Genomic DNA, 11,299 nt, shown 5'->3' with positions numbered 1-11,299 from the left:
TCGACTCTTGCTCGACTCCTGTGGTTGGAGTTGAAAGGAGTCGACTCTTGCTGGACTCTGACTCCTGTGGTTGGAGTTGAAAGGAGTCGACTCTTGCTGGACTCCGACTCCTGTGGTTGGAGTTGAAAGGAGTCGACTCTTGCTCGACTCCGACTCCTGTGGTTGGAGTTGAAAGGAGTCGACTCTTGCTCGACTCCTGTGGCTGGAATTGAAAGGAGTCACCTCTTGCTCGACTCCAAAAACAAACAAACGTATGCACACACACATACAGTACACACCACGTCATTGTTGCAGTCCTACTAGGAAGACTATATTTTCGTTCTAGAAGACTGAACATGATGCTTCCCATTTGCTTATGAAAGGCCTATTTTGTTTGAATATAGAAGGTGATGTGTGGGAACTATACTGAACAAAATATACTCAATATGTTGGGCCCATGTTTCATGAGCTGAAATAAAAGATCCCAGATATTTTCCATACACACAAAAAGCTGATTTCTCTCATATGTTAATGAGATAAGATAATCCATCCACCTGACAGGTGTGGCATATCAAGAAGCTGATTAAACAGCATGATCATTACACAGGTGCACCTTGTGCTGGCAACAATAAAAGGCCACTCTAAAATGTGCAGTTTGTCACAAGTTGGGTGGGCCTGGCTCCCAAGTGGGTGGGTCTATGCCCTCCCAGGTACACCCATGGCTGCGCCCCTGCCCAGTCATGTGAAATCCATACATTAGGGCCTAATGAATTTATTTAATTTCACCAATTTTCTTATAACTGTAAAATTGTTGCATTTATATTTTTGTTCAGTATGAGTATAACAGAGACAATAACTAGTCCCCTCTATGCTTTATATAGGAGTACAAAACAGAATAACTAGTCCCCTCAGTGCTTTATATTGGAGTAGAACTGAATAACAAGTCCTCTCTGTGCTTTATATAGGAGTAGAACAGACAGTAACTAGTCCCCTCTGTGCGTTATATAGGAGTAGAACAGACAGTACCTAGTCCTCTGTGCGTTATATAGGACTAGAACAGACAGTAACTAGTCCCCTCTGTGCTTAATATAGGAGTAGAACAGACAGCAACTAGTCCCCTCTGTGCTTAATATAGGAGTAGAACAGACAGTAACTAGTCCACTGTGCTTTATATAGGAGTAGAACAGACAGCAACTAGTCCCCTCTGTGCTTAATATAGGAGTAGAACAGACACTAACTAGTCCACTCTGTGCTTTATATAGGAGTAGAACAGACAGTAACTAGTCCACTGTGCTTTATATAGGAGTAGAACAGACAGTAACTAGTCCCCTCTGTGCGTTATATAGGAGTAGAACAGACAGTAACTAGTCCACTCTGTGCTTTATATAGGAGTAGAACAGACAGTAACTAGTCCCCTCTGTGCGTTATATAGGAGTAGAACAGACAGTAACTAGTCCACTCTGTGCTTTATATAGGACTAGAACAGACAGTAACTAGTCCCCTCTGTGCGTTATATAGGAGTAGAACAGACAGTAACTAGTCCACTCTGTGCTTTATATAGGACTAGAACAGACAGTAACTAGTCCCCTCTGTGCGTTATATATGAGTAGAACAGAAAGTAACTAGTCTACTCAGTAACTGTTCTACTCCTATATAACGCACAAAGAGATGCCATTTCACAGTTAAATGAAGTTGAACCCGCCCATCCTCAGGAGGACAGGAGGTTGAACAGAATGACAGAATGTGAGAGGAAAAGGAGAACAGTCCATGAGTTGGCAATTCTACATTTATTATAGAACCAGCCTTTGAAATCCAAAAAGACTGGGGACAGGGATTAAAAATAACAATTCATTTCACCACTTAGTAACGCCTTACTAGTAATAACTCTCATTAAAAATGTACAAATGTTTGTTAAAAATTTGCAATATCAAGCCTTCAAATGATTTTGGTTACAGATATGATACATTATGGAGAAGAAAGCTACCGACGTCATGTTATTAATAAATGATAAAACACTTTGTATTAAAAACAACCCAACGACAAATAGCAAGAGGAAAAAATAAACAATGTCCTATATTCTTATGTGAATATACATCAAGAGACAATGAGGTAACTGCTAGTAGTGTACCAAGCAGGAAAAACAATAACAATAATTAGAATCCTATGACACAAAATGGACGCCATGACGACAGTATAACACCTTTAAAACCAGGAAACAAAAACAGGAAAACGGAAGCTTTTTCAAACCCCGTTGCCACGGCTACGGCCAATAACTATTTATTTTTTAGCCTTTAAAACGCCGAGCTGACAACGACAACATTGGACACCGGAGAGAATGGTTTATTTGAAACATGTAGGGTGAAGACCTTGTCCCAGCTAAACGCTGATCTAAAAGGTCATTAACCCACCTATTGGTGACATGGCTTTAAGGAGGGTAAATCTGGCTTTTAAAAGGCATCTCTTACATATTAAGACACTGCAGGTGCCTGGCTGACATGGTTTAATAAACCTGTCCCTTCTGCTAGCTGTCGTAAGGCCTACATAAGACTGTCGTAAGGCCTACATAAGACTGTCGTAAGGCCTGCATAAGGTTGCTGTGAGCCTGACATAGAACATGAATTGTGACACCGTGTGGGTGAAGGGCAGTAGGAAGCCAGGACATAAACTTGACATAGGGTGACATTGTGCATGTTAAGACAGCCTTATGTAGGGCTTATGACAGCAGTTAAGGACTACTTCTAAAGACACTGGGTAGACAGAGGACACAGTGGAAAACAGGGGGGGTGTGAAGGGACAGAGAGAAAGGGGGGGTGAGAAGCATCCTAGAGGAGGAAGAGGGGATGAATGGAGACTGAACAGAAGAGTCATTGTTGTTGTGAACGAATGAGTGAAACCAGGCACTGATCTTTCTCACTCGTGGTCGACAGGCTAAACATATGTCCCTTTTTACCAAGGAGTTAAACCCTAACTGTGATGCTACCACACTAAAACCATCATCATTATGTGCCTTAAAACTACACTTCAGATAATCTCACCTTCTCAATGTGATCTGAACGACCAGAGAACAACGTTGGTTGTATCTCAAAATGACACTCCTATTCTCCAGATAGTCCATTACTTTGGTCTTGGAACCAATATATAGATATGCTAGAATATGGTTTCCCTTGAGATTTGGCCACTATCATATGTTTCCTAAGTAACTGACCAATAAAACAAATGTCGGACGTTTAGCATCGATTCATATCAGCACACACACTCCTCTGCTGCACGGGGGTGTGCATTCAGTGTGTGTGTATGTGTGTGAGTAAGCTGAGATAAGAGGCTGATCCATGTCTCGAGAGAGCGAGAGAGATGGACTGGGAGAGGAAAAAGAGAGTGATACAGAGAGAGGAGTGATGAGAGAGAAGGCCCGCCCCATCCTCCTCAACTACCCTGGTTCTGTTGCCCTTCTCCTCCCTGGAAGCCCCTCCCCTTCCTCATGAAACACTTCCTGTCTCAGTGCACAGCATGAACCAATCAGAGCGGAAACGGCAGTGTGAACAGGAGGCCAGTGTGCTGCACTGCATAAATAATACACACACACTTTCCCGATTACTGACAACGCTGTATTTCTGCACACCTTCCTCTACCCAGATCTTAAACCAATACTAACAACAATGTAAAGATTGTACTGTCCTCCATTCTCTCTAGATTTCAGTTGGACACACATTGTAGATGTGTTTTGTAGGAGTACAACAGCACACACACTTTAAAAAGGTAAATGAAGAGAAAGCACCTTTATAAACCAAAATAACCCCACTAGTGAAAACACATCTCAATCCAGGTTCTGAATGATTCATCACCAACAGAATATTAATATTAACAATAACAACGATGTCATAATAGTCAGGTTCTGAATGATTCATCACCAACAGAATATTAACAATAACAACGATGATGTCACAATAGTCAGAATCTTTGGGCTTCCATATTCTCCACTGGGTTAGTCGGGACAACGACACAGTCCAACTGAGTGTCTCCACAGCCTTCAGAAGACAAATCCAATCATCACGCAGGAAGGTAAGACAGTACAAAGGGGGAAAAGTCCAACTGCCCCTCGTACGTACGTGTGTGTGTGTGTGTGTGTGTGTCAGTCAAAAGGCCATTACTAGAATAACATCATCATAGGAAGAAGGCAGAGTCTGTTTCTTAAAGAGTTCACTTGGCGGAGGAGAGGGGGGGGGGGGGACGTCGCTCCCAGACACTGATCTAAGGTCTGTTGCGTTTCCTTCCCTAATGCGTCAGGTTAGGATGTGGAGACGCTGAGCAGACCCTAGATCTGTGGGGGTCATAGGTCATTCAGAATCCCGCTGGACCTCGGAGGCGTCCGCCCGACAGATAGGACACGTTCTGTTAGCCTGGAGAGAGACAGAGGCGATTCTACTAGTCATACATGGATGTTCACTTCCCTTTACAGTGCATGACAAAGCTTGTAGAATTCAACTGTACACAGAATGGAGGAAGACCTGATCAAAACACTGTTTCATCTAGTTGTGCTGTCTGACTGTTAAATAAAGTCTCTTGTATAGATATATCACCATCTCTGTCTGTTAAATAAAGTCTCTTGTATAGATATACCACCATCTCTGTCTCTTGTATAGATATATCACCACCTGTCTGTTAAATAAAGTATCTTGTATAGATATATCACCTTCTGTCTGTTAAATAAAGTCTCTTGTATAGATATATCACCATCTCTGACTGTTAAATAAAGTCTCTTGTATAGATATATCACCATCTCTGTCTCTTGTATAGATATATCACCATCTGTCTGTTAAATAAAGTATCTTGTATAGATATATCACCTTCTGTCTGTTAAATAAAGTCTCTTGTATAGATATATCACCATCTCTGACTGTTAAATAAAGTCTCTTGTATAGATATATCACCATCTCTGACTGTCAAATAAAGTCTCTTGTATAGATATATCACCATCTCTGACTGTTAAATAAAGTCTCTTGTATAGATATATCACCATCTCTGACTGTTAAATACAGTCTCTTGTATAGATATACCACCATCTCTGTCTCACCTTCAGCCACTTGTCAACACACTTGGTGTGGAACTCGTGGTTACAGGGCAGGACTCTTAGCAGCTGACGGGACTCAAAGTCACACATACACACCACGCACCTGGAACAGAGAGACAATATTAATATAACACCTGGAACAGAGAGACAACGTTAATATAACACCTGGAACAGAGAGACAACGTGGTTGTTGAAGGGACTCTACTCACAGTGTCTGTTCTGACTGGTGGTTGTTGTTGAAGGGACTCTACTCACAGTGTCTGTTCTGACTGGTGGTTGTTGTTGAAGGGACTCTACTCACAGTGTCTGTTCTGACTGGTGGTTGTTGAAGGGACTCTACTCACAGTGTCTGTTCTGACTGGTGGTTGTTGAAGGGACTCTACTCACAGTGTCTGTTCTGACTGGTGGTTGTTGTTGAAGGGACTCTACTCACAGTGTCTGTTCTGACTGGTGGTTGTTGTTGAAGGGACTCTACTCACAGCGTCTGTTCTGACTGGTGGTGGTTGTTGAAGGGACTCTACTCACAGCGTCTGTTCTGACTGGTGGTGGTTGTTGAAGGGACTCTACTCACAGTGTCTGTTCTGACTGGTGGTTGTTGTTGAAGGGACTCTACTCACAGCGTCTGTTCTGACTGGTGGTGGTTGTTGAAGGGACTCTACTCACAGCGTCTGTTCTGACTGGTGGTGGTTGTTGAAGGGACTCTACTCACAGTGTCTGTTCTGACTGGTGGTGGTTGTTGAAGGGACTCTACTCACAGTGTCTGTTCTGACTGGTGGTGGTTGTTGAAGGGACTCTACTCACAGTGTCTGTTCTGACTGGTGGTTGTTGAAGGGACTCTACTCACAGTGTCTGTTCTGACTGGTGGTGGTTGTTGAAGGGACTCTACTCACAGTGTCTGTTCTGACTGGTGGTTGTTGTTGAAGGGACTCTACTCACAGTGTCTGTTCTGACTGGTGGTTGTTGTTGTAGGGACTCTACTCACAGTGTCTGTTCTGACTGGTGGTTGTTGAAGGGACTCTACTCACAGTGTCTGTTCTGACTGGTGGTGATTGTTGAAGGGACTCTACTCACAGTGTCTGTTCTGACTGGTGGTTGTTGTTGAAGGGACTCTACTCACAGTGTCTGTTCTGACTGGTGGTTGTTGAAGGGACTCTACTCACAGTGTCTGTTCTGACTGGTGGTTGTTGTTGAAGGGACTCTACTCACAGTGTCTGTTCTGACTGGTGGTGGTTGTTGAAGGGACTCTACTCACAGTGTCTGTTCTGACTGGTGGTTGTTGAAGGGACTCTACTCACAGTGTCTGTTCTGACTGGTGGTGGTTGTTGAAGGGACTCTACTCACAGTGTCTGTTCTGACTGGTGGTTGTTGAAGGGACTCTACTCACAGTGTCTGTTCTGACTGGTGGTTGTTGTTGAAGGGACTCTACTCACAGTGTCTGTTCTGACTGGTGGTGGTTGTTGAAGGGACTCTACTCACAGTGTCTGTTCTGACTGGTGGTGGTTGTTGAAGGGACTCTACTCACAGTGTCTGTTCTGACTGGTGGTTGTTGAAGGGACTCTACTCACAGTGTCTGTTCTGACTGGTGGTGGTTGTTGAAGGGACTCTACTCACAGTGTCTGTTCTGACTGGTTGTTGTTGAAGGGACTCTACTCACAGTGTCTGTTCTGACTGGTGGTTGTTGAAGGGATTCTACTCACAGTGTCTGTTCTGACTGGTGGTTGTTGAAGGGACTCCACTCACAGTGTCTGTTCTGACTGGTGGTTGTTGAAGGGACTCTACTCACAGTGTCTGTTCTGACTGGTGGTTGTTGTTGAAGGGACTCTACTCACAGCGTCTGTTCTGACTGGTGGTTGTTGTTGAAGGGACTCTACTCACAGTGTCTGTTCTGACTGGTGGTGGTTGTTGAAGGGACTCTACTCACAGTGTCTGTTCTGACTGGTGGTTGTTGAAGGGACTCTACTCACAGTGTCTGTTCTGACTGGTGGTGGTTGTTGAAGGGACTCTACTCACAGTGTCTGTTCTGACTGGTGGTTGTTGAAGGGACTCCACTCACAGTGTCTGTTCTGACTGGTGGTTGTTGAAGGGACTCTACTCACAGTGTCTGTTCTGACTGGTGGTTGTTGTTGAAGGGACTCTACTCACAGCGTCTGTTCTGACTGGTGTTTGTTGAAGGGACTCTACTCACAGTGTCTGTTCTGACTGGTGGTTGTTGTTGAAGGGACTCTACTCACAGTGTCTGTTCTGACTGGTGGTGGTTGTTGAAGGGACTCTACTCACAGTGTCTGTTCTGACTGGTGGTGGTTGTTGAAGGGACTCTACTCACAGTGTCTGTTCTGACTGGTGGTGGTTGTTGAAGGGACTCTACTCACAGTGTCTGTTCTGACTGGTGGTTGTTGTTGAAGGGACTCTACTCACAGTGTCTGTTCTGACTGGTGGTGGTTGTTGAAGGGACTCTACTCACAGTGTCTGTTCTGACTGGTGGTTGTTGAAGGGACTCTACTCACAGTGTCTGTTCTGACTGGTGGTGGTTGTTGAAGGGACTCTACTCACAGTGTCTGTTCTGACTGGTGGTTGTTGAAGGGACTCTACTCACAGTGTCTGTTCTGACTGGTGGTTGTTGTTGAAGGGACTCTACTCACAGTGTCTGTTCTGACTGGTGGTGGTTGTTGAAGGGACTCTACTCACAGTGTCTGTTCTGACTGGTGGTTGTTGAAGGGACTCTACTCACAGTGTCTGTTCTGACTGGTGGTGGTTGTTGAAGGGACTCTACTCACAGTGTCTGTTCTGACTGGTGGTGGTTGTTGAAGGGACTCTACTCACAGTGTCTGTTCTGACTGGTGGTTGTTGAAGGGACTCTACTCACAGTGTCTGTTCTGACTGGTTGTTGTTGAAGGGACTCTACTCACAGTGTCTGTTCTGACTGGTGGTTGTTGAAGGGATTCTACTCACAGTGTCTGTTCTGACTGGTGGTTGTTGAAGGGACTCCACTCACAGTGTCTGTTCTGACTGGTGGTTGTTGTTGAAGGGACTCTACTCACAGCGTCTGTTCTGACTGGTGGTTGTTGTTGAAGGGACTCTACTCACAGCGTCTGTTCTGACTGGTGTTTGTTGAAGGGACTCTACTCACAGTGTCTGTTCTGACTGGTGGTTGTTGTTGAAGGGACTCTACTCACAGTGTCTGTTCTGACTGGTGGTTGTTGTAGGGACTCTACTCACAGTGTCTGTTCTGACTGGTGGTTGTTGAAGGGACTCTACTCACAGTGTCTGTTCTGACTGGTGGTTGTTGAAGGGACTCTACTCACAGTGTCTGTTCTGACTGGTGGTTGTTGTTGAAGGGACTCTACTCACAGTGTCTGTTCTGACTGGTGGTGGTTGTTGAAGGGACTCTACTCACAGTGTCTGTTCTGACTGGTGGTTGTTGAAGGGACTCTACTCACAGTGTCTGTTCTGACTGGTGGTTGTTGAAGGGACTCTACTCACAGTGTCTGTTCTGACTGGTGGTGGTTGTTGAAGGGACTCTACTCACAGTGTCTGTTCTGACTGGTGGTGGTTGTTGAAGGGACTCTACTCACAGTGTCTGTTCTGACTGGTGGTGGTTGAAGGGACTCTACTCACAGTGTCTGTTCTGACTGGTGGTTGTAGGGACTCTACTCACAGTGTCTGTTCTGACTGGTGGTTGTAGGGACTCTACTCACAGTGTCTGTTCTGACTGGTGGTTGTTGAAGGGACTCTACTCACAGTGTCTGTTCTGACTGGTGGTTGTTGAAGGGACTCTACTCACAGTGTCTGTTCTGACTGGTGGTGGTTGAAGGGACTCTACTCACAGTGTCTGTTCTGACTGGTGGTTGAAGGGACTCTACTCACAGTGTCTGTTCTGACTGGTGGTTGAAGGGACTCTACTCACAGTGTCTGTTCTGACTGGTGGTTGTTGAAGGGACTCTACTCACAGTGTCTGTTCTGACTGGTGGTTGTTGAAGGGACTCTACTCACAGTGTCTGTTCTGACTGGTGGTTGAAGGGACTCTACTCACAGTGTCTGTTCTGACTGGTGGTGGTTGTTGAAGGGACTCTACTCACAGTGTCTGTTCTGACTGGTGGTTGTTGGGGTTGAAGCGGTAGGAGGGAAGCTGTTCTATGTCAGCCTTGGTCAGTCCTCTGGGTTTGGCCTCGCCCAGACGCTCTGCTAGGTTCAACAGGGCCTGGAGGTCAGACAGGGGGGTTAAAGGTTAGAGGTCAGAGAAGAGCCGGTCTACCTACACAAGATAAATTCTTGTTGTCCTCCCATCTACCCTAGGTGCGTTCATTCCCTCGCCCTTGAGGACATAACAGCATTGGATTGATAGACACTCATGTTCTGCATAGTGTACATCTACACACCAATCAACAGGTTTTAATCCTTTTAGCCCACTGAGCTGAAGCCTAGGCATTAGCTATTGGAACTAACACGAGGCTAGATGTGTCAGCCAACAATAGACTGTAGTTCATTAAAACTACCTCCACTACATTAGAGTTGACTAGACCATGTAGATGTATAGTTAGCTCTGTGGCTAGCTTACCTCCACTACACTACACCATATAGATGTATAGTTAGCTCTGTGGCTAGCTTACCTCCACTACACTAGACCATATAGATGTATAGTTAGCTCTGTGGCTAGCTTACCTCCACTACACTACACCATATAGATGTATAGTTAGCTCTGTGGCTAGCTTACCTCCACTACACCATATAGATGTATAGTTACCTCTGTGGCTAGCTTACCTCCACTACACTAGACCATATAGATGTATAGTTAGCTCTGTGGCTAGCTTACCTCCACTACACTAGACCATATAGATGTATAGTTAGCTCTGTGGCTAGCTTACCTCCACTACACTAGACCATATAGATGTATAGTTAGCTCTGTGGCTAGCTTACTTCATAGTTCTCTACCTCTCCATCATCCACATCTAACTCTAGACTGATGGTAGGACCGACTGTAGGAACCACTGGAAGCATCGACCTGAGAGACAGGAGAGGGGGAGAGATGGAGAGACAGGGGAGGGAGAGGGGTACATTTCAATAAACAAAATGATCACAATGCCTAATATAACATCATACAGTATTATACCATATAAACCCATGATTTGTTCCAACATGTACTGCATACCTAATACACAGGTGCTGCTACAACAACAAGAGAAGAAGAAGTACTCACAGGAAGTAAGGCAGAAAGCCTGGGTGGTAGGGGGCCGGGGGCACGGTCTGCTGGGAGCGGTAACGACGCCCTGTGATTCGCCGAGGCATGAAGTGGGGGTACGGCTGGGAGAGGGACAGAGAAAGGAACGGTAAGAACCCTTCATAGAGGTAAGGACATGGTGTTCTCCATCTGTGTGTACATAGTGTTATTGTCACATGGTGTTCTCCATCTGTGTGTTATTGTAACATGTTGTGAAATCTGTTGTGAATGTATTGTACAGTTTTATGTAATTATTTATTAGGAACTAATGGGGATCCATAATAAACCCCAGGAAGAGTAGCTGCTGCCTTGTCAGGAACTAAATGGGATCCTTAATAAATACAAATACTTAGACGAGTGGCCGTGCAAGACAGCCCTTGGGCAGGTGTTTTGATGGCTAGCATGAGGTGTGGGTGAACAGCTCCTGTGACAGGGAGTCGTGATGAGAGAGGAACTGGAGGGGGGGAGGGAGGAAGGGTAAGAGAGGAACTGGAGGGGGCAGGGAGGAAGGGTGAGAGGTACTGGAGGGGGTAGGGAGGAAGGGTAAGAGAGGAACTGGAGGGGGGCAGGGAAGAAGGAAGAAGGGTGAGAGAGGTACTGGGGGGGGCGTCTTACCACTCCGAACAGCTCCTGTGACAGGGAGTCGTGATGAGACAGGAACTGGAAGGGGGCAGGGAGGAAGGGTGAGAGAGGTACTGGGGGAGGGGCGTCTTACCACTCCGAACAGCTCCTGTGACAGGGAGTCGTGATGAGACAGGAACTGGAGGGGTGTGGAGGGGGGCAGGGAGGAGGGGTGGTGTCCTCCATGAGGGTAGTTGAACCCCCCTCCCACAGACAGGTGCTCTCCAAGCAGCTCCACCTCGTTCTCTATCCTCTGCAACGGCTATGACAGGGATACAAAGGGTTATGAAGGGTCATAAGCATACAAAAAGGGCTATGAAGGGTCATATGCCCTTTTAACATGCCTACAAAAAGGGCTATGGAGGGTCATAGGCATATTAAAGGGGCATACAAAAAGGGCTATGAAGGGTCATTGG

The 11,299-nt window shown here is 45.6% G+C and overlaps 1 protein-coding gene across 2 annotated transcripts in view; it reads right to left on the bottom strand.

The window, feature by feature from the left end:
- Positions 1-1,747: 1,747 nt before the first annotated feature.
- The window catches only part of rnf38 (ring finger protein 38), a 63,179-nt gene continuing 53,627 nt past the window's right edge, over positions 1,748-11,299 (bottom strand). For both annotated transcript variants that reach the window (XM_055924138.1, XM_055924139.1), the window contains exons 8-13: positions 10,978-11,145; positions 10,242-10,345; positions 9,962-10,046; positions 9,124-9,245; positions 5,051-5,150; positions 1,748-4,376 (exon numbers count right to left, since the gene is read on the bottom strand). In XM_055924138.1, coding sequence (XP_055780113.1) covers positions 4,314-4,376; positions 5,051-5,150; positions 9,124-9,245; positions 9,962-10,046; positions 10,242-10,345; positions 10,978-11,145 — 642 coding nt within the window. In that variant the 3' untranslated portion in view covers positions 1,748-4,313. The remainder of the gene's footprint in view (positions 4,377-5,050; positions 5,151-9,123; positions 9,246-9,961; positions 10,047-10,241; positions 10,346-10,977; positions 11,146-11,299) is intronic.

Source organism: Salvelinus fontinalis, chromosome 5 (assembly GCF_029448725.1).
Source record: "Salvelinus fontinalis isolate EN_2023a chromosome 5, ASM2944872v1, whole genome shotgun sequence".
Lineage (NCBI taxonomy): Eukaryota > Metazoa > Chordata > Actinopteri > Salmoniformes > Salmonidae > Salvelinus > Salvelinus fontinalis.
The sequence above is the reverse complement of the archived record's forward strand: the minus strand, read 5'-3'. Positions and strand labels throughout refer to the sequence as shown.